This window comes from Periplaneta americana, chromosome 6 (genome assembly GCF_040183065.1).
Source record: "Periplaneta americana isolate PAMFEO1 chromosome 6, P.americana_PAMFEO1_priV1, whole genome shotgun sequence".
In the NCBI taxonomy this organism is placed as follows: Eukaryota; Metazoa; Arthropoda; class Insecta; order Blattodea; family Blattidae; genus Periplaneta; species Periplaneta americana.
The window spans coordinates 136,730,033-136,754,887 of NC_091122.1; the positions used below are offsets into that span (position 1 = coordinate 136,730,033).

General features: G+C 34.0%; 2 protein-coding genes across 2 annotated transcripts in view; one reads left to right on the forward strand and one right to left on the reverse strand.

Moving 5' to 3' along the window:
• LOC138701774 (uncharacterized) overlaps positions 1-24,855 on the reverse strand; it is a 233,051-nt gene that overhangs the window by 185,622 nt on the left and 22,574 nt on the right. The window lies entirely within an intron of this gene.
• LOC138701772 (sodium-independent sulfate anion transporter-like) overlaps positions 4,182-24,855 on the forward strand; it is a 37,397-nt gene continuing 16,723 nt past the window's right edge. The window contains exons 1-2 of the mRNA XM_069829020.1: positions 4,182-4,402; positions 22,000-22,238. Of these exons, the coding sequence (XP_069685121.1) occupies positions 4,183-4,402; positions 22,000-22,238 (459 nt within the window). The 5' untranslated portion in view covers position 4,182. The remainder of the gene's footprint in view (positions 4,403-21,999; positions 22,239-24,855) is intronic.

Here is a 24,855-nt window from a genome sequence, read left to right on the forward strand (position 1 = left end):
ATCCTTGAAGCCATTTTGATGTATGCCATGATGAGATTTCAAAGAAATAAAGAATGCTGCTGACTTTTAGCAGTTAAGGCTGATGAGACGACAGACGTATCGAATGCTTGTGAACGTGTGAACTGTGTTATAAAACGTAATATAGCGAAAACAATATTATTTACGGTGTACTGCGTAGAAATTGAACACTTTACTTTGCTATTACTGGACCTACATAGGAAACTGATTGACTGCAATTTCTTGACTAACAAAATTATGTAAATCTATACCTATATAACATATACCGGTATTAATAGCTATGTCGTAGTTAGTACCAATAATAATAATAATAATAATAATAATAATAATAATAATAATAATAATAATAATAATAATAGGGTGTAATAATAATAATATGTTAATCATAATCATAATAAATATTTGTGCACCACTAGGATTATTTATCACCACACGCCACTGGTAATATGAAAGAAGATATCAGAGGTTTGCTGGCAATAAAAGCTGATGATTAGGATAATGGTCAATTTACGCACATTCAAGAATAGACATTTTGACTAATGAAAATAGTGCAAAAACAGTTTCCTAATAAAATTCCTTAATATAACGGATAAATAACCTACATTTTAATGAACTGCGAAAAACTATCCAGTTCTGTAGGTAGTTTATCTTACAGTCGATATTTAAACCTATTACTTTCTGCGATTTGTTGCTCATAGAAGTCCAGTATCATGTTGCGTCTTTCCAGCTGATCGGCATGACAAACAAGTGTTCTACAAAATCGGACATTTGACACGGCTTGTGAGAGATGAAATTGAGTTGACCGAGGTCGCAGCTTTGTTTGCCATTCTCACGTGCTGATCTTATGATGAAACAAATAAAACTCAATAAGATTGCGAGTACTGTTACATTACAATACCATAATTCAGCACGTCCGCACTCATTATAAAACTGTCAATTTTCATTAGATATATTAGCGATACATTTTACAAATGAAATGTTATAAAAATTATACTTTTCTACCTACGCTTTGAAACTAACATTGAAAATTACACGTTTAATATTTTATTTTACAGGTCATTCATAATAATACCTTTGAATTTTTAGAATACTAAGTGACAGTGAATTTTAATGAGTAGGCCTATAGTTATTTAAAAGAGTACTTACGGCAGCGTAATTATGTCGTGACGATTACTTTTTTACTTACTGTATTCACCGTAAAGATTTAAGACTGGTTCACAATAAACCGGGAACGAGAACGAAAATAATGTTAAAATAAATGTATTTAAATGTAAGCATTCACAATAGTTAATTGTGAATGCTCACATTTAAATACATTTATCTTAACAATATTCCCGTTCCCGTTCCCGTTACCGGTTTATTGTGAATCAGCCTTAAACTGTATTACAATTAGTATTTTTGTGGTAGAATATTCCAGAATTCAAAATGTATCGTTTAAATTTATCTATCTCTACATGCGAAATTCCTCATTTTGTAAGGAGCATTAGCTTATCAGAAATTACGAGGATTAGAGAGTAGACTTTTTTAAGATCTTACTTCTGAGCATTTCCTGTGTTTTATTATGTGCGTTCTTAAATTTTAATATAGACCTACATTATTTTCAACCTTACAACTATAAAAATAACTTATATAATACAGGGTCAGGCAGAGGAACGGGAGATTTTAACGACCGTAATCTCTCACAGCATAGTTGAGGGGTGATAAATTGCGCTCACATTCAGCTGCCAATACAATGTAATTTAGTCATCATGGAAAGGTGGAGCGTTGCATGACGTATGTTTGCAATTATAAGGTTCCTTTACAAGAAGCTACTACTGTAAGTGTGAATTTGATTTAAATTTATGACTCCATGATCCCGTCCCATCTGCCCATGCGACTTACATTTTCATCGAGACTATAAAATTCAGGTGGTACATCAATTAAAACGACATCACATTCTCAACCGAGAGCGTTTTGTGAGGATACTTTTTTAAAATCGTATTGATGAAGACGATTTTATTGACACTTTGTGCATGCCTATCGAATCGTATTTCCATCTAACTGGGAGTCATTCAAAGGACGTTCTTTTCAATAAATAAATGGCATGCTATGTATTTTATGATTTCACGTATGTAATTTTGAAAAAATAAATATTTGAATCAATTACCAACTATTTATAACTTTGCCGGACTCTCTATGTAAACTATATTTTAAGTTATGATATTAAAATGTATGATGCATATTAATCAATATTCACTGAATATTTTAAAACATTATTTTCATATAAACTAACAAAATGTTTACGTTGTCGGCCTAACTTACAAAAAATTTCAATTTCGACCACTTTAACCAACGAAGATTTACATATAAAGCGGAGGAGAGTGATCGTTACTTAAGCCATGTTTGCCGCCCTTAAACGAAATTTAAACTGCGAATTTAGAATGCAATGGTAAGAAAACCTTATCCTAAGCAAAATGTGAAATTCAAATACAATTTGCATGACAAAGAGCCACGCCAATTACCATGCTTTGTAATCGGATATCAAATTTAATAGTACGCGGTTCTCTAGCGTCGATGGAACTGGTGATATCGAAATGATATTTAACAAGATGAGTTCGAGGATTCGCCATGGGATTACCTGACAGTTAGAAAAACCTCGGATAACCCCAATCAGGTAATCAGTTCAAGCTTAACTTCAGGATAGTCTACGAGTCCCGCTTGTTAGACTACAACAGTGGCTTATATTCCCTTTTCTAAGTCCAAGTACTACATAAATACGTCAAATAAATGCTATTTATAATCATTATTCATTCATTCATAGTGTTCTGACCAAGGGCAGGTCTTTCACTGCAAACCCAGCATTGTTCAATCTTTCCTATTTTCCGCCATCCTCTTAGTCTCCGTCCGCATTTAAGCACGCTATAAAACATTAAATTTAATATGAAACTCTGAATGTAAATAATGTACAGTACAGAGTTACAGGAATATTTTGAAGGAAAATGGAACTCTCTAACAAGCAAACGTTCTGATGGGGGGGGGCAGATAAAAAAGTTAAATCTTTTTCTTCCACCGTGTTAATAATGTCCAAAGAAGTGCTTATACAAATTTTGGCCACTCGACCGCAATTACGAGGGCAGTAAAAAAATTAATTCCCCAGGAGCCGTTAACAGAAAGAATAAACACAATTTCATTGGACAAATTTATTAGAACGGACACAGCTTGTTGAGCTATTTTTCAACATATTTTCCATCGGAATTGGGACATTTCTCATATCATAGAATCGACAGAGAGAGGTGCAGACGCAGTCAAACGCTGGTTCCGATCTGAGGCGGCTGACTTCTACGACACAAAAATTGATCCCATGGTATGAAAAATGTCTCAATTCCAGTGGGGGATATGTTGACAAATAGCGCAACAATTGCTGTATCTGTTTCAGTAAATATTTCCATGAAATTGTGTTTTTTTTCTATAAACGATCCCAAGGAAAATCACGTTCTGAACGGTCTCGTAATTGCGGCCGAGTGGCCAAAATTTGTATAAGCACTTCTTTTGACATTATTAACATGGAGGAAGAAAAAAAATTAACTTTTTTATCTGCCCCCATCAGAACGTTTGCTTGTAAGTTGTAGAGTATGAATGAAATACGAACGTCTCAAAATAGAAAAGACAGATAGACAAGTACATGAATGAATGAATGAGTGAAAATAAGGCTATTTACTATTTAGTCGTACAATGGTCAGAATGGTAATGTATTTCCTTTATCAACGTGATATTCCGTATTATCTCAGGTGTAGGTTTACTTATTATACAGTACTGAAACTTGTCTATGTTGTTTTAAATAGCTAATTACGGTAGAAATCCCAGGAAAAACGGGAGAAGAAAAGATAAGGAGAATTCTATTCTTAACAGTAGGTGTTGCGTTAGTAACACTGAGGATAGAATAGTTTTGTCAATCAACGTCCTGAAGGAAAGGAAGTGCCGCGCCGCTTTCTTCTAGCCTAACCTTAACAGTTACCCTGGCAGACCTTGAAATTATCTGGACACGAAAGTGACCTGTTTTTAGTTTGCATTGTATCCACGTGCTCAGTTATCCTAAGAAACAATGTATACACAGCAATCTTCGCTGATTGGCTAGCGATTATTGGCCGGTAATATATCTCCATTCCCTAACCTCTGTCTGGCAGTATGAGCAGGAGGCGCATATCAGCACACAAGATGGCATCGGACGCGTCAGGTCGGCACAACGCAGCGGCGATCGGCGAGGAGGAGGCCATGGCCACGTATTACATGATGGAATACGACCACGACCACAGGGACGAGGACAACGCCAACCACCATGCCGCTACCAATGGACATCACCACCTGCAGAAAGGATACCCTAAAGGAGGAAGCAGCCAAAGCGTGTGTAAGTAACTTTGGTGTTTCAGTTTGTTGGGGAAATAATTACGAAACAAACGACATATGGAACGGCAGAATAAATATTTTAATTTATAAACCATACGTCATGCACAGGTAATATGTAGGCATGTATAAAGAAATAATTAATTTTGCTTAAAGCGCGCGTATGTACATAATGTTGCACTTCAACAATATATTCACTACGCATGTTTAAAACATCGCCAAATAAACTTCATTTCTGTATATTACAAAACATTGGGAAAAATAAGAACCTTTCAAATATAATGGGAAAATGTTGAGTTTCAATTTTGTTTAAAAAATTCTAATATCATAGGAATGCAGATTCTAATAATCTTAAACATGGAGCTGTATTAAGTGTAATCCATAAATTGTTACTAATCGACTAAAATAACTTTCGCTAAATTTTGGGGTTATCGAATATCATAGGAATGCAGATTCTAATAATTTTAAACATGGAGCTGTATATGATAACTGTAATCCATAAATTGTTATTTATCGACTAAATTAACTCTCGTTAAATTTTGGGGTTATCGAATATCATAGGAATGCAGATTCTAATAATTTTAATCATGGAGCTGTATATGATAACTGTAATCCATAAATTGTTATTTATCGACTAAATTAACTCTCGTTAAATTTTGGGGTTATCGAATATCATAGGAATGCAGATTCTAATTATTTTAATCATGGAGCTGTATATGATAACTGTAATCCATAAATTGTTATTTATCGACTAAATTAACTCTCGTTAAATTTTGGGGTTTTCGAATATCATAGGAATGCAGATTCTAATAATTTTAATCATGGAGCTGTATATGATAACTGTAATCCATAAATTGTTATTTATCGACTAAATTAACTCTCGTTAAATTTTGGGGTTATCGAATATCATAGGAATGCAGATTCTAATAATTTTACACATGGAGCTGTATATGATAACTGTAATCCATAAATTGTTATTTATCGACTAAATTAACTCTCGTTAAATTTTGAGGATATCGAATATCGTAAGAATGCAGATTCTAATAATTTTAAACATGGAGCTGTATATGATAACTGTAATCCATAAATTGTTATTTATCGACTAAATTAACTCTCGTTAAATTTTGAGGATATCGAATATCGTAAGAATGCAGATTCTAATAATTTTAAACATGGAGCTGTATATGATAACTGTAATCCATTAATTGTTATTTATCGACTAAATCAACTCTCGTTAAATTTTGGGATTATCGAATATCATAAGAATGCAGATTCTAATAACTATAATCCATAAATTGTTATTAATCGACTAAATTAACTCTCGTTAAATTTTGAGGATATCGAATATCATAGGAATGCAGATTCTAGTAATCTTAAACATGAAGCTGCATATGATAAGTATAACCCATAAACTGTTACTAATCGACTAAATTAAGTCTCGTTAAATTTTGGTTGGAGACATCGAACATCATAGGAATGCAGATTCTAATAATCTTAACTTGGAGCTGTATGTGATTGATAACTATGATCCATAAATTATTATTAATCGACTAAATTAATTCTCGTTAAATTTTGGGGATCTCGAATATTATAGAATTGCAGGTTCTAATAATATTAAACATGGAGCTGTATATGATAAGTGTAATTCATAAATTGTTATTAATCGACTAAATTAACTCCTATTAAATCTGGGGAATTCATAGGCAAATGCACGCTACGAATAATTTAACAGTCATTTAGAAAGCATTCTTACAGAATGAAGGTAAGAATGCAGGTAATAGATTATAGCTTACTTAATTTAGCCTACTTTAGAATTTAAGAAAATATATTATCACATATTACTTCCCGAATTTCGAGTAGGCCTACGTTTTATATCGCACTTATCCTGTATTACGTATCGAATAGTCAGAAGGCGACAAAGGTACTTTGCTTTGCCGAAAAAAAAAAAAATAGTAATAAAATTATAAAATTATTATGTGAAAACATTATTTGAACAGAAATGCGTAACTTCGTGATTCAAGGTGTCACGCATTAGATTAGAGATATGGAATAACCATTGGTTCAAGTCCTCGTGAGATAATTAATTTGCTGATGAAATCTCGACTAGTGTATGGGACTGATGTTCACCCAGCATCCTGATATTTGGGAAGCTGCAATAAGTAGCGAAAACCGATTTCGCAAGCCAGTTATAACAGTTGGGGGGTCATCGTGCTGATCACACATCATCCCCGTACTGATTGGATGATCGTTCACCTCTGCTAAGGGATATGGACGTGAAACCAAGAATCGGCTGGGCAGCCTTGGCTCTTCATGGGCTGTCGCGCCACGACTTCTTTTATTCTCACCAAAATTATTTTTATTACTGTTGTTATTGACACTATTCATTATCTACTCCTGTACTTCTGTTACTCTTAACATGCATTTTAACAGGCCTACCGGTTTAAACAAGTGTCCTTCAAGAGCCGTTATCTGATTTTTCACTTAGTGTCTTCTGATAACTAAAACTCAAGCATTGTGTATACGATTTTATCATATCTCAGTGTAGTAGGAAGTACTTAAAAATTACACTTGACTTCTTATGTTAATCCTCCAACATGTCATCACTGATGGAACACAAAAACTCAGTCAATTATTCTTTTCACAAGGAACACTGACAACGTATACTCGTACAACAACTTGTGAGAAAGTGAGACTCTATCTGTTGACTATTAATGACTGTTATCCTTTCTGTAGTGCTCGGAAAAAGTGGCACAAGTTAAAAATGTTAATTTTAAGTAAAAGGAAAAAAACTCTCTTCACACTGGTTTATGTCGATTTGATTTTCTTCTGTATGAATTATTGTAATGGGAGAAATACTTATATCTCTTTTCCCAAGCAAGCAGATGTCCCGTAAGTTGTCAATAAATTAATAAAAAATGTTTGTGGAAACTGACTTATGCCACTTTTCCCAAGCATTGCAGCTTTGTCGCTTCACGAATGAATCGAAATTCAGTATTCTCGACAATGCGATACGAGCAGGTTATAGAGTAGCTATCCGATTCGGTGATTCTGAGGTTCTTCGCAAATAATACATAACTCGAGTAATTTTCCCCAAAGATTTTCGAGTTATGTTTTTCAGAATTTTATTTTCTTCGCGTAATTTTGTCCTCTTACTTAGAACAAAGTTGAACATTTCTTTTCCCTTCAAAAGCGTCTTTCGTAAAGATCTCAAGTATCGATATCGAAAAAATAAGTATGGGAAACCCAAGCTCTTTATTCATCCCTTCTAGTTGGTTAACTGAAAAATGAAGAGGAAAGAACAAGATTTGAAGCAAATTTTCAAGAGAAAGCCGCTACATTAGAATCACACCTGAGAGTAGTAATGAGTATTGGACTCATCTTAAAAACTGTATACAGACAACAGCAGAATAAATAATAGAATACACCGAAGGTGTGAGAATTAAGAAACCTTGGGTCACAGGGAAAATGTTGGAGAAAATTGAAAAAAAAAATCTTATTTAATAACGCTATATCAACTACTCAGTTATTTAGCGTCAATGAGACTGATGATTGCGAAATGGTATTTGGAGAGATGATGAGGCAGAGGAGTCGCCATAGATTACCTGACATTCGCCTTACAGTCGGGGAAAACCTCGGGGGAAAAACCAAACCAGGTAATCAATCCAAGCGAGAATCGAACACACGTTCGAGCGCAACTCTGGAGCGCCTCAGACGATGAGCTATGCCGGTGGCTCATCCCTTCTATAATGAAAACTTCTAAGTAAGATTTCTCTGACGACATGTGCGTTTATTTTCTTTATGTAATTAACAAATTAATTTTATTCGAATATTTTACGCTCGAAGTTTAATGGGTTAGGTACAGCTTACAGCAGTAACATTTTGGAAATACTCAACATTTTTTTTCTCCATTACTGTATCTTGTACAATATGAAAATTAGTATGGGTACAACACTGTCCTTCTGCTTACTTACTTACTTACTTACTTACTTACTTACTTACTTACTTACTTACTTACTTTTAAGGAACCCGGAGGTTCATTGCCGCCCTCACATAAGTCCGCCATTGGTCCCTATCCTGAGCAAAATTAATCCAGTCTCTATCATCATATCCACCTCTCTCAAATCCATTTTAATATTATCTTCCCATCTACGTCTCGGCCTCCCCAAAGGTCTTTTTCCCTCCGGCCTCCCAACTAACATTCTATATGCATTTCTGGATTCGCCCATACGTGCTACATGCCCTGCCCATCTCAAACGTCTGGATTTAATGCGTGCAGTTCTGTGTTGTGTAACTTTCTCCATTCTCCTGTAACTTCATCCTTCTTAGCCCCAAATATTTTCCTAAGCACCTTATTCTCAAACACTCTTAATCTATGTTCCTCTCTCAAAGTGAGAGTCCAAGTTTCACAACCATAAAGAACAACCGGTAATATAACTGTTTTATAAATTCTAACTTTCAGATTTTTTGACAACAGACTGGATGATAAAAGCTTCTCAACCGAATAACAACACGCATTTCCCATATTTATTCTGTGTTTAATTTCCTCCCGAGTATCATTTATATTTGTTACTGTTGCTCCCAGGTATTTGAATTTTTCCACCTCTTCAAAAGATAAATTTCCAATTTTTATATTTTCATTTCGTACAATATTCTCGTCACCAGACATAATCATATACTTTGTCTTTTCGGGATTTGCTTCCAAACCTATCTCTTTACTTGCTTCAAGTAAAATTCCCGTGTTTTCCCAATTGTTTGCGGATTTTCTCCTAACATATTCACGGTCCTTCTGCTATATGAAAAAAAAATATTTTTACGATTTAAAAAAATTATTTACATTTTTTTTTTTTTCAAAATTCCGTTCACTGTGCATTGATGAAGCGTTTCCCACATAACTCAAAAACTATCCAACATTCTGTGATGAAATTTCTTGTTTGTATTAATGCATGTCATATCTACAATATGATGTAACGTCACTTCTCTATCTTTGATGATTGTCTGATGAAAAATAAATTAATTTTACAAAATGGTCAAATATCAGTATTTCCTTCTAACACAAAATAAAAAAAAATATTATTTATTAAGGAATATAGCTGAAAGAGCATGATATTGTAAACATGAGTTTCAGCAATAAAATAAAAGAGACAGAACATGAAAAAGTTAACAAGTTTATGAGTTATGAGAGAAACGCTTCATCTCTGCACAGTGAACTGCACATTTTGAATTTGAAAAATATATATATATATATATATATATATATATATATATATATATATATAATTTTTTTAATCGTAAAGATATTTTTTTTTTCATATAGCAGAAGGACAGTGTTTTACATATACCAATTTTAATTATTGTACAAGATACAATAATGGAGGAAAAATATGTTGAATATTTAAAAAAATGTTACTGCTGTAAGCTGTACCTAACCCCTTAACGACATGATCTGAGATTAGTCAAGATCAGGCAGGCTAAGGCTAAAGGCATTGTAACTGACAAGACAGTGGTATAGGTTAAATAAAAGCCAGAAAATGGCCCATAATTTTTATTACTGAAATTGTAATCTATATAGGGTCTATGTATATTCTCAGCTCTTTAGTATTAGACATTGATTTGATTAGTATACGAATTGTTTGATGTTATTTGTGACCAGACTATTCTCGATATGTTTGTAGATCTCGCATAATTTCCCCCCCCCCTCCAGTTTTCGCTTCTGAATTTTGAGAAAAAAGAGGAAAATTACTGCTATCCGCTACGTAAGGCTTTATCCCCCCATGAGGACTTGAACCAGTGTTCGTTCCAAATCTCTAGGGGTGCTATTCATAGACATTTCGCTAGCCCGCGCTACGAGCGTGCTAAACTAGCCCCGGCTATCGATTGATTACTTGTACAGGATTCATATCATTTCATATCGCAAACACTGGTTTATGAATATGAAAAACGTTAGTTCGCTGATCATTCACACAGTGAGGCTTAGACAGTCCGCAGTGTGGATATAGGACATAGGTTACAAAGACAGCAGCAGAAATGAAATTTATGTGAGGTACAGTCTTCAAAAAAAGTTTTGTCCCACAGATAATTTTTAAGTCCCAGAAAGAAGGTAGTGCGCATGATCAGAGGACGAGCCACCTGCTTCACTAGAGGACTAGTTAAGGTAATAAAATTAGTTATGTTTCGTTATATGTCTGACCATACGTACTGCCTCATTTCTGAAACTTATAAAGTATCTATGAGAAAAACTTTTTTCTAAGACTGTACAGCAAGCTACTGGAGAACAGATTATAAGAAAAATTACATGAAAGAACTACAAATTGAATCAATCATAGATTATATATAAAACTATAAAAAAAATTGGAAATCTCATGTAAGAAGACTGGACCGTACCAAAATATCCTACCTCATCATATTCTAAATTACCAACAAGCGCGCAAGAGATCCTTCGGTCGACCCTTCAAACGTTGGATAGAGTCTGTAACGGACCCCATGGTCCAAAACACGCAAGGATGATGATGATGATGATGATGATGATGACGACGATGATGATAAATTCTTTTTCAGAACAAAAAGTTACGTTTATTCGAATCAAATTTCTGCATATTTAAAGAACAAAACTAATTTTTTTCTATAATTTATTATCATAATGCACTCCTCTTTTAAACTGACTGAACATATTGAGAATTAAATCAATGGCTTTCCCAAAACATGCTATGAAATGTTTAATATAAAACAATATTTATCTCGAAAAGGAAGCAAAAACGAACAAAATTGTATTAAATCTTTTTGTTTGAAATATCTCAAAGGATTAACCCCCTGAAATTAGTGACATTACTTACGGTTCACTCTGCATAATTTAATCGCACTTTTTAGAAAGAAACTAAGTGAAAATTCGCTACTTTTCAGGAGAGCAAACAGTATTTTCATGCAAACAGTATTTTCATATAAGTAAGTACCGTACAGTATACCAGTGCCTTACTATAAAACATCAATTTGATGTTAGAGATGCAGGGAAAGGTTCCACTAAGTTCTTTTCTTTGCCAATCAATATGTCTTGCAAGTATTTAATCATTTCATCAGTAAAAATAAAAAGGCAAATTTTGACTCAGTTCCTTTCTAAAAAATTGCGATTCAATTATGATCACAAAGTTTATGACAATATATCAATATAAAATATATTTGGCGATGTTTCAAACAGACATAGTAAATGTACTATTGAAGTGCAAATGCTCGCTTTAAACGAAGTTAAGCAACACTTCACTATAGGCTACAGCTAGGCCTCCCGCAGTTTTTGTCTCTAAGATGATTTTTATAAACATAATTTTAATCATTAATAAATAAGCTGTATTGATTGAGCTGTTAATTTATCACTTAACCCACTCTATAACAAAATAACTTATTTATTGCACGTAAATAATTTACATTTATATAAACTAAAAGTTAAATTATCACAAATATAAATTATATTTTTAACATATTTTTAAATAATTTATGGAATAGTTATATTACCGGTTGTTCTTTATGGCTGTGAAACTTGGACTCTCGCTTTTAGAGAGGAACATAGCTTAAGGGTGTTTGAGAATAAAGTGCTTAGGAAAATATTTGGGGCTATGAGGGATGAAGTTATAGGAGAATAGAGAAAGTCACACAACACAGAACTGCACGCATTCTGCAGTATTCTTCGCCTGGCATAATTAGGAACATAAAATCCAGATGTTTGAGATGGGCAGGACATGTAGCACGTATGGGCGAATCCAAAAATGCATATTGAGTGTTAGTTGAGAGACCGGAGGGAAAAAGACCTTCGGGGAGGCCGAGACGTAGATGGGAGGATAATATTAAAATGGATTTGAGAGAGGTGGGATATGATGGTAGAGACTGGATTAATCTTGCTCAGGATAGGGACCAATGGCGGGCTTATGTGAGGGCGGCAATGAACCTCCGGGTTCCTTAAAAGCCTGTAAGTAAGTATAAATTATATTACAATAACATTTCCAAGAAAACATTTTAACCTTAACAATAATTATAATTTATCAGCATTTTAAGGGTAATAAAATTAACTATAATTTTACGCACATAAGTTGAACAGTATGTCGCGGTTAAAGCTTCAGGGAATTCCAGACGGACCAATATTAAGTTAGTTTTAAGTGTCTTTTACAAGTAGAGAGAATGAAGTGCCATAAAACATCATTCTTTGTCATGCCGCTACTACTGATTAAATACTGATTAATCTGCCGTATATTCTTGTTAACACCGACAATGAGATAAAGGATTTCGTTTTGCAGACGGATCCACAAGATGAAGATCGGGAGATGATGTCTGACAGAGATAATCCTGAGTTTAACTAATCACAATGGAATCTCGGTATTTCCCACTTATATAAGTGAGACAGATATGTGACACATAAAATAATGAAATACTATTCGTCTAATCTCAATTCATATGACTTTACAAAGAAGTAGTCCGTGACTTTCTGCATCTTACAACTTCATATTTACATACAAATTATGTTATAATCAGCGAGTCGGCCTCGGTCACCATGTTAGCCGTCGTATCCAAGATTCATGGGTTCAAATCAGCCAAGAACGATAGATTTTAAATAGCTAAAAAATCCTTAGTAAGACTTCCTGTAGGAGGAAAGTAAAGCTGGGTGGCCCATGATGTAAATTTAAGGCACGTAAAATAATCCGGTCTCTGATAAAGGGCTTAAAAAATCTACCTAAAATTCTCGTCCAAGTTGAATTTCAACGCAGAATACCTTTTGCAATTTAAAACGTCACTTATTTTCTAAAATTCTGCATGCAACTATGTTTGTAGGCCTATTTATTCATTTTGAAAATGTTGTGGGGAAAATAAGAATACATAATAATTAACTCCAAAGAAGAACGAATGGGTTTAGCATGGTGGTGATTAGGAATATGAAAGCTAAGGAACATACAGGGAAACACTGGGAAAGATCTTTGCCCCTTCTGCAGCCATAAAGAAGAAGCGATGCACATATAATTATGTCCACAAACTCAAAATTTAAGAAAACCATTTATAGAAGAGAAATTTTTGAAATTAGACAATAAAATAGCGTACAAGAAATTATGCGGATCTGTAAGAGAAAATAATTTAAAAAATTAGGTAAATTCCTATTTACAGTTAAGGTGACATGGGAAGAGAAAATCAAATTATAAACTTCGGATTACTGAAGGCTTTAAGTAAAATATGATTTTTGTATGTGCTATAATAATAACAATAAATTACATTCGGTTCTATAGTTTTGTTTTAGATCTCATACTGTAAGCTATAATAACTTTATCTCACATAAGTAAAAAAGTAAATCCATGGCGCTACAGTCCATGAAGGGCCAAGACCGACCAGCCGGCTGCCGGCCTCACGCCTACATGCCAAAGAAGAGGTGGACGATCATTCAACCAGAATGGAGATATCGTATGGTTAGCACGATGATCTCCCCAGCCGTTATAGCTGGTTTGCGAAACCGGATTCTCGCTACCTATCGTAGCTCCCCAAGTGCATCACGATGCTGGGTGGGCACCGGTCCCATATAGTGGCCGAAATTTCATGAGAAAATTTCTTCCCCCATGAGGAACTTTATCTCACATACCAGACAATATTCCAAGAAAAATAAAACATATTCAAGACACCTTACCTCAAAATACCGGTTCTTATTACATTCTGAAACTTAACTATGGCTTCTTTTACGATCATCTTATTTTCTCTGATAGCAGACTCAAAGAAGAATACAACAATCTCATAGTTTATATTACTCGTTCATTGTATCAAACTTTTCCGCTTTTCCGAAAAATTCTAAAATTACTCTCTAGCAACAATAGATTCGTGTTGTTCGTGAGATAGGCATGAAATACAGCATCAGAAGAGTGGTACCATTTTGTTTGCTGGTGGGTTTAAACTCTTCCGAATTATTACAGTAGCGGCTTAAAAATTATTAGTGAATATTGATACCATTGTTAGGTTTGAATTGGTGTTTGAATTGTAAAATAAATTTAAAAAGATTCGAAAAGATATCCACAATTATTTTGAACTATCAGTCAGTCGAAAACAATAATTATGTTAGAAACTGAAGCACTTTTGGTGGGGCTTATGACTCAAAGTAAAATATAAATAAAGCTCTTCACATTATTTCCGACGGAAAACCGGACGCGTCTAAAAGATGTAATAATCCCTTCACTTTCGTTCAGGCATAGAATGGAAATCATTTCATATTTTTCAACAGCAGTCATCGAAGATAAATCATAATACCATATTAACGAAGGAAAATAGTCTCTTTCATAATTCATTAATTCATAAATATGATACATTTAGGTATCTGGTCCTGCGCCATAACTGCATGGTTAAAGACGTCATGTTTTGGACTAGCATTAGGGTTCGAGTCTTCGAACGGGAAAACATTTTTTCACGAAATATTGTCCAATGTATGGAATGAAAACGAAGACCATGGTTGTCACAAGGAAAATAAGCTGGATTTGCGAATTCTAAATGAGGCAGTAGAGCAAGTGAACAGCTTCAAATACTTGGGATGTATTATAAGCAGTAACATGAGCTGCTGCCAGGAAGTCAAAAGGAGGATAGCAATGGCAAAGGAAGCTTTAAAAAAATAGCTTCTTCTGAGGACTCTAGAAAAAGAACTAAGAAAGAGATAGTGAAATACTTTGTGTGGAGTGTGGCATTGTATGAGACATAAACATGGACAGTACGACGAAGTGAAGAGAAACGAATAGAAGCATTTGAAATGTGGATAAGGAGAAGAATGGAGCGTGTGAAGTGGACAGACAGAATAAGAAATGAAGTTGTGTTGGAAAGAGTGGGTGAAGAAAGGATAATGCTGAAACTGATCAGAAAGAGAAAAAGGAATTGGTTAGGTTACTGGCTGAGAAGAAACTACCTACTGAAGGATGCATTGGAAGGAATGGTGAACGGGAGAAGAGCTCGTGGCAGAAGAAGATATCAGATGATAGACGACATTACGATATGTGGATATGCGGAGACTAAGAGGAAGGCAGAAAATAGGAAAGACTGGAGAATGTTGGGTTTGCAGTGAAAGACTTGTCCATGGGCAGAGCACTTATGTATATATGGGATGGGACCGATGCTCAATCCAGCATCATGATACATTTGGGAAACTACAATGAGTAGCGAAATCCGATTTCGCAAGCCATCTATAACCGGGGGGGATCATCATGTTAATCACACATTAGGCCTACCTCACATTGGTTGGACGGTCAATTCACTTCTGCTGAGGCATGTGGACATGAGACCAGCAGTGAGCTGGTAGCGTTGGCCCTACATGGGCTATCGCGTGTCTAATAGTTTCAAGAGTAGATGTCATTAAATCAGGGATTTCAAAGCGCTTGCAGTGCGTGCTCTCAAGAACCCGCACAACATTTTTTTTTAAGAGCGATGATTGTACTTTATCGTGCTAAAAAAGTGAACCTTGTTGGATTTGTATTGCTTGTAGTATGAGTACGTAATGCAGGCGCTTTGACATCCCTGCATTAAATGATTGTCTTAGCCACTTATTATATTTAATTAGAGTATCGTATTTTCCGAAATGCATTCATTTTATGAGATATCTGACTCTATCCTGTGTTTTATCTCTTTCATAATTTCCAAGAGCCCAATTTCTGTACCACTAGTAGCATGAAAAGTCAAATTCACGTTCCATTTTTCTTCTGTCGAATCTCTTGGTAAGTTTAAAGCAATAGGAGTTATTAGCCTGAAATAATTTTCAGTTCTGGTTTTGTCAAAACTTTTATTTCAGAGATATGTCTTCTGTTCGCCATATTTCCATAGATTCACGCCTTTCAAACTGAATAACGCTTTATTTACAATCAACTCTCGGCAGTTCGCGTGCGGTTAATTTACTTTGCGGGTAATTTGCAATCCTTTTTTGAGGGGAGGAGGGCGAAGTAACGTTGTAATTTCCGTTTTTACTCAAATTACGCTCTTTCCCTCTCTCTTAAGAAATTTGCGATCTAAAATCAGAAAGAAATAAACAATCCTCTAAGAAACAAAGAAAAAAACAAATTATTTATTTTATTTAAACTAGTATCTTATCTATTTCACATTTTGCACTTGATTTTGAAATGTATTTTAGTAACAATCTGTCACAGTAACTTCTTCTGGACTTTATTATAATTCGCGATTTTCGATATTTCGCGGAAGTTCGTGCATTAATTACCGCGAATTATCGGGAGTAGACAATATCTTGTAATAATTATTAGCAATAAGAAGTTTTAAAGTTCCTTGCGTGAATGCGTTATGAATAATAGGCCTGTAATTTTAACATAGGTATGTTATTATTTCTTCTTTGGTGAGTTTGAAGCGAAAATCCTATTTAAGTCTGCAGTAATAAATAAACTGGGTTCCTTGCTCAATAATAACCACTTGTAGGCTACATTTCGTCACATGTTTTCTTTATTACTGGCTTTAGTCATAAATTGAAACTTAATGCAAAGAAGGGGAAGTATGTAGAAATTCAGCCACAAATACAAGAAAATATGGCGATATATCGCATAGTTAACTCCATGGAGATAGGAGATAACATACTGGTACCTCTTTTTTTACACGCACGCGTGCACGCATCCATATATTATACACACATACACACAAATACAAATGAAGAGTCCACTGCAAGAATGATGGATGTCACTTTCTTGTCGAAAATGAACCAAGACTGTCAATGCATAGCTTAAGACTTATAGAATGTACATAGAGAGTTATATGGCATTAACACTGATAGTCATTGTCCAGTAATGATCGCAAAATCACAGTTAAGCTTTGAGCGCTAAGCATTTAAAACTTTCAATTGCTTCTCCTGCAAAATGTATTCCAAATGACATCCATCATTCTTGCAGTGGACTCTTCAAATGTAATTTGAAGTGGGGTAAGTGTAACTCAGAAATTTAACTCAAGTTTAATTGGTTAATGCTCCACCATAAATGTAGCCAGAAATTTTAAATTTTTAGAGAAGATATTTTGGGATATTCTTTAAAAAATGTAAAATTTAGATACACGTAGGAGGTATGATTTATTTAAACGCCTGTGTAAGATCCGGATATTTAAGAGAAGTGCAACTTATGGCATAAATAGACACGTTAATCTGCTTCTAGAGCAAATGCAAGGAGATCAAATCCAGCTTGTCTATTTGTTTTTTTATCGGAATTAAATTATCCCCAACTATTTAAAAAAAATACACTTTTCTCAAAGAAAATAATAACATTTGAAAGACACACTGATATAGATGCTTACCTTCAACACAGTCCTGATTGTTTGACTTAAGAAGATTATATAGGTTTCAGAAAATGAATGAAAATTATATTTTTTTCATAAGCGATGAGGGATCAGACGTAGAGTTCAATATTCATCTACAGCTACAATAGTTAAACAAAATACCGGTAACGTTGTCTCGTTGGTCAAGCAGCTGCCATACTGACTGTCGGATATACATAAAATTCGCGAAGAAGGTGGATTCTGAAGGGCGGACAAAATCCTTAACATGGCTTCCTCCGGGACGAAAATAAAGCTTGGGAGGTCCGAAACGTAGATCACGGCACGTAAAAATTCCCTGTCTATGATAGAGGGCTCCAGGGAAAATTCATCCGTCATTTATAAAACTACTATACCGCCAGTCTATTATAACCGTGTGACAATACAGTAACTTACCGGTACTGTGACAGAGTGTGATAGGGGAAAGATCATGAAGAGAGTACTGATATTACAGTTCCAGGTAAAACTTTTCTATCGTTTTTTGTCTATATTAAAATTCAACTAAACTATTTATCCACATATATTATGCTATCATTGGAGAAAAAATTTCACCATCGGACTGCTGCCCTTTGTGAGAAATGTAATTCCACATTGTCAGGAGAGCGGAATCCTCTATGGAAGTGACCACTTATGGAGATATTATTAACCAACGGTCTTAATTAGAAATGACAGTCAAATAACTGCGAACATGTGTCACGATGGGAAAAAATATTTTAAGAAAATTATTGCAAAGTGTCGGTTGGAAGATGCAAGAACAAAATGCCGTTAGAAAGTTCAAAATAAAGAAGAGATGATAACTATAAGTTTACTCTCAGGATTGTGATTTTTAGGTAAACTGGCTCGACTCTGCTCAATATACGTAAGCATTAATAATAATCAGGGAACGGATTTATATGGACTAAAAATATATGAAATATGTAAATATATATGTAGTTATTTTTACCAAAATATGGAATTAAATATGGATTTTTACCAAAATATGGAATTAAATATGGACTTAAAATTATAAAAAAAATGACTATGTACGTTAAATATTGGTACATTTTAATCAAACTAAACAAAAAATATAATGGACGTACCTTATCTTCCAATGTAGTTTCAACAAAACACAATTTTTATTGTCTGTTACCATAACAATAGGTTACAAACATTTCTTTCAAGTGCTGAAAAGTGAATCTTCTTCTATTGTCTCTGAGGATAGATTTATACTGACTAAAAGAGCGTTCGACGTCACAAGAAGTAACTGGTACATAATTCAATTTCACAATGTCTGCTGGGGATAAGTCCAAGTTAATCTTCACTGTTGATTCACCACTCATCACAGCAACAACCTTTTGTAGTTCTTCATATCCAGGGTTTTTTGAAAGTACAGTGTCCACCTTAGCTCTTACTGCATCTGCAACTTTACCTCTACCACGATTCAGTTGTTCCACAGTACTATTTATAATTTCAAAACTTTCAGATAGTGAAAGGTGCCTATTTTGGAGACTTTTGAGCGTTTTTATGATGCATGAAAATGTATGCTGAATGTGAGCTAAGTCATTCTTCACACTTATGTCACAGGTAACTGTTTTCGCAGTATCAATTGAGACTGCATCTTCAGAGTCCAATGCAAGGAGAACATTGTTAATAGAGTCTATATGTTCGGCATAATATTCAACTGCTTCTAGCCATGTACCCCATCTAGTTAAAATTGGCTTTGGTGGCAATGGAATTTCAGGGTACATTTCTTTCAACACGTTAACTCTACTGGGAGCTTTGAGAAATACTTTTTTCACTGATGAAATCAACAAATCTACTTTAGGGAAATTGTCTCTGACCACTTCTGCCACACGATGAAATGCATGCGCCACACAAGTAAAATGAGTCAATTTAGGATATACAACAGATAATGCTTGTCCAGCTTTGACCATATAAGGGGCAGCATCGCTAATAAAGAATAACACATTATCGTACATAATACCCTTTGGCCACAGGATACCCATAGCTTCGTTGAACAGTTTAACTATAGTTTTGTTATTGCACTTTTCTAGAACATCACAATGTAAAAGAATTCGTTCAGAATATTGTTCACTTAACAAACCGATAACTACATTACCAACAAGTCTACCTTCTTTGTCGGGAGTCTCATCAATGGAAACCCAAATTGAACTATCTTTAATTTCATCTCTTATCTTCTGTATTGTCTCATCGTAGATGGATGGAGCATACGTCTTCCTAAGTGTTGACTCATCCGGGATTGTATGTTGAGTATATTTTTCAAGGAATTCCCTGAAGACCTTATTCTTTAGTTTGTAGAGAGGAATATCAGCAGAGATGAGAGAACGGCACAGGTCGATGTTAAACTCAGATCTTACATTCGATGTTGTTGGTTGTGTTAAAAACAATTGTCTCTGCTTGGAATTTAGTTGTTTGTTGGCCTGATGTTTACTAGTTGTAATGTGTTGTTGCACCAGGAACTTTTGTGTAGATGATACTGCACACTGACACAAATTACAAAATAATATTTTATTGTCAGTTGATAAACCATCTTCTTTAAATTCTGAAATGTAACTTGTTAGTTTTGATTTTAAATTGACTGAATGACGTACTTTTGGCATATTTACCGTCTTTATAGTATGATTTACAAAACTGAACCTATGTGTACTCTGACTGGCATTTAACTGTTGAGCTGCACAACTGAAGTCTGTTAAAAATTTTAAATTAAATTAATACAGTTTTGTAACTTACTTTCCCATTGTTGATAGGACTGCTAATTTTCAAATAACTCTGATGTTAAAGGGATTACTGAACATGTGTTTAAATCTCTATTGTTGAAATGTATTTTTAAAAGTTAATGGAATTTTGTTTTGTTTTATTGTTAAACCTAATATAATATGGACTGTTTTATATGAAATATGGAAAATATATGGAAATTAACGAAAATATGTACTAAACTCTAAAATATGGAAAAATATGGAAAATAAAAGTAGGATTTTTCAACCCTACACATTGTGAAACATAAAGATAATGCAAAATATAAATTATATTAGCTTTATAAGTAAATATGTATTTACATATAAATCCTTTCCCTGATAATAATCTTTCGAATGAAGAAAAAGTCCCGAAATCATTCATTTTAATGTAGCAATGGTAATAGCAGCAGCAGTAGCAGTAGCAGTAACAGTAGCAGTGTAGTAGCAGTAGTAGTAGTAGTAGTAGTAGTAGTAGTAGTAGTAGTAGTAGTAGTAGTAGTGTTTCACTTAGGCCTATTGTTTTAACTACATAAGTTATAATCGAAATTCAACGCGGTCTCGAAATAATTGAATGGAGTTATGCAATAATAGACCAAGCGCCAAAAACCTGTTTCGAGATATTGGCCATTGAAATAAATGTTTTTTTTATAAAACTTTTATTCAAGAAGTATTATATCATTCATACTATTACAAAAAAAAATAGCACAAATAATACCAAAAAAGGCTAACCGATTTTTAATAAGAGACCAGCAGTTGAATTAATATTTCAAAGCAAAATAAATAAATGAATTGTATGCAATAAACTAATTTTTGCTTATAAATAGCAGCAAAATTCTGATATCGAATTCTTGATTCCGAGTTAAATTAGCCTGCCATCAACAGATTTGTGCAAATATCTCATTCTTTTTCAAACTGTCGGTTGGCCTATTATTGCGAAACTCCGTCCAATTATCATGACAAGAAACATTCGTAAAACTTAATCAAATTACCGGAAAATTATCAACACTTGTGATATTATTGTTGATATTATACTACACAAATTCCATCGGTTCCATATCCAATATTGGTAATAATACGCTAAATTACTCTCTTCATGATAATTATATAAACGACCTTTCCTCTTCACACTCTGTCTTGGTACGGTATTGTCACATGATAGACTGGCATGATAGTAGTTTTATAAATGTTATTTAACCTTCACCTGTCTTAAAAGAAAATGGTACCGTAGAAGATTATCTATAGAATGGTGAGGCCCATTTCTATCCAACAGATATATACCGGTGAAGTGTGGGAGTGTGAGTGAGATCGTATGTATGTGTGCGTGCGTGTGTGTAGTGCATACATTTTATCTATCCACGCTCCAGGAAGTAGAGCAAAAATGCACAGTACGGCTGTTCACGGAAAAATAAAATGTATGATATGATTATTATACCCTGACCTACATTCGTATTATTCCTCTCAGACATTTTAACCAGAAAGTTGTAAATTCTGAGATCTATAGGCATATCATACGATGTAACCACATTTTTTTTTTTATGTTTCAGCACGCAAATAATTTGACCTGGAACCATTTATGTTACAGTGGTTGGAAATGATGATAATTCTGGGAGTCGTATACAAGATGCCACGAACTGGATACGTGAAAAAGCCAGAAAATCTTTTACGAAGAAAGTATTGTACAAGCGTCTGCCAGTGCTCTCCTGGCTACCTCGTTACAACGGACAGGATGCAGTGGGAGACCTTGTTGCAGGCATCACTGTAGGACTCACCGTCATTCCTCAGTCTCTAGCATATGCCAACATCGCCGGTGTTCCAACACAAGTAGGTTTGCTTTGTTTTGTATATAGGTGACTCAACATTAATAAAAACTGTTGAGGAATAGTGGAAAGAAAATAAAAAAAACTCTCTTTTCAAAGTCACAGAATTGCTACATCAAAGTTAAATTCAATTTTTATATTTATATATTACCCCTTTATGCATTCGTGTTTCTGTTGTCTATATTACATCCTTTTCTTTTCTTAAACTCATAATAGAAAACCAGTAAGTAATACAAGCAATTAATAGAAGTTTAATGAAGATTTTATTGGCAGACAACAAGTATTGATTGTAAAGTTGTCCATGTGGTACAAATGTGGAGCTTATTTCCAAAAGGTACTGTACTCCAACCACGAGAAAGTCTCCAGGGAATGAGAGGGAGCGGGGTAATGCTGTGAATGAATGTTGATGTCATAAGATGTCATAAGGTTACACACGTGGGTACTCGTATCTCTATTGGCTAGCTCTCATAGCACAAACAATAACACTGATATACACATTTTTATACTACCCTAGTTACAAAATTAGATCACGGTTAATCTCCTTGTTTTTTTTTATCCCCTCCATACAGTAAATAACATATGCAGGAGAGCGCATGATTTTTAAACTGACGTTATAACTCTAATATTATCTATCTACTTCGCTCCAATAGATGACGCAATAGTAAGCACATTCCTTTCACGGTTTATCTCCTGGTTGGAGAACAGTATCAAATCCAACTGGATAAATTTTACAGGAGAGAAGAAAAACGTACTGAAGCTACAATAACTATTGTAATATATCAATATTTGAGTTAGGATTTGTCTGTACCTTTTAACATTTGTATAGCAAATTTTAAACTATTCCACATTTTATTCCAAAGTTATTGGGAATTTAATTTTGGATTTGGTACGTTTTGGAATAAAATTTCGAAAGAGTTTCTATACAGTGCACTTAATGACTAAATAACTTACAATAATAATATTATATTTCGTGATATTCAGTATTAATTACAATGTTGTTTCACATACAAGACAACATTTAGAATTAATATCTTGTCTCAGCAGCAACAAAAGCAAAACGTATCACACATCGTAGTGGACATCAATAGCATTAATAAAGGTGCATGTGATACCATGTTAGGCCCAGTATTGCTTCTTTTCACGTAGCCTACTGTATCATTATTTGATACGGATAACGCTTTACAAAAGTTATTATGTTTGTATGAAATTTCAAGTTTTGCACTTGCAGCAACTTTACGCTTTCCCAATCTCAGTATACTTTGTTTACAATGAATTCGCAGATTTTTACGATTCTTTTATTTGCCAGTACATTCTGGCACATCGACATATTCATGTCAAATATCAGAATCCATTTTTAAGAGTTCACCATAAAGAGATGCCGAAACCTAGTAGGTATGCGCTGCCACTTATAACTCATTTTTCGAAAATTATGGATTTAGTACCTTTTGGAAACAAGCTCCACAAATAACCTTTGCACTTATTTTATATTATAAAAACAAGTTTTTTACAATTGTAAACCGATATCACAATTATCATGACAATTAATTATGTGACATACGGTGTTTCAAATTGAATACAATGCACATGAAATTAGGCGAACGATTTCTAAATGTAAAATTGAATAACCCACTTAAATGATTTGGAGCCTGTTTTGGTAGTTAGTTTAAAGGAGGTAGGCTACTGGCTTTTATTTCCAATATAATTAATGATTTAAATATTTTCCTAATTTGTTAGGCATTCATTTCAAAAACTAAAAGTAATACATACTTAGGTCTATTTATTGTAGGCAAGTATTTACTAATTTTTAAAGGTAAAATCCTCAATTAGGTTCAGGTTACGCTGTGTGCAGGCAATAAAGCTACGAGTACCGCTAATAGATATTGCCTCAATTTAAATTATACTTATGGTTAACTCCGCAAACTCAAATTAATTTCCTAGTACCATATATGTTACAAAATGTAGTGTATTCTGATAACATTAACCTCATTTCTTTTATTAATTATTCTCTTGAGGAAAATTACACTTGCCTTCTCTTTCCATTTTATATTCAATAATGAATCATGATTTGCTGTCAGTACAGTTCAAGTTGTCAAACTTCCTATCTCAATCTATCTTGATTATTTGTCACACAACACATTACATTAAGCTGTAAATCTAATGCAAAAAAGTAATCCAGATTGGCAGCAAAGATTAAAAATCATCAGCTCATAAGTTTCACATCGTCTTAAGTTCTGCTTTCAAAGATATCACGAAGATAACAAGGATAGTAATCTAATTACTTTATTCATATCATTGCTTTTTTCTTTCAACAGTTACAAAGCATTAACACATGTTATGACTTTTATTACATATCAATATTCCAGATAATTCTAAAAAGAATGACTACAATTACGTCTTTAAATATTCTTCTCCTAAGTTCAGTGATAATTTTTACCCATGTTAATTTGATTTAAAGTAATTTGCTATGTACTGGTGTATGAAAAATTGAACACAATTAACGTCTGCAACTTACAACATTATGGAACTATTCAACTACACATAACATACGCGTATTAACCCATAGTTCCGGAGTCGGAACATGAGTATAGTTCATTCGTTACGGTATCTCATGAAACCAAATG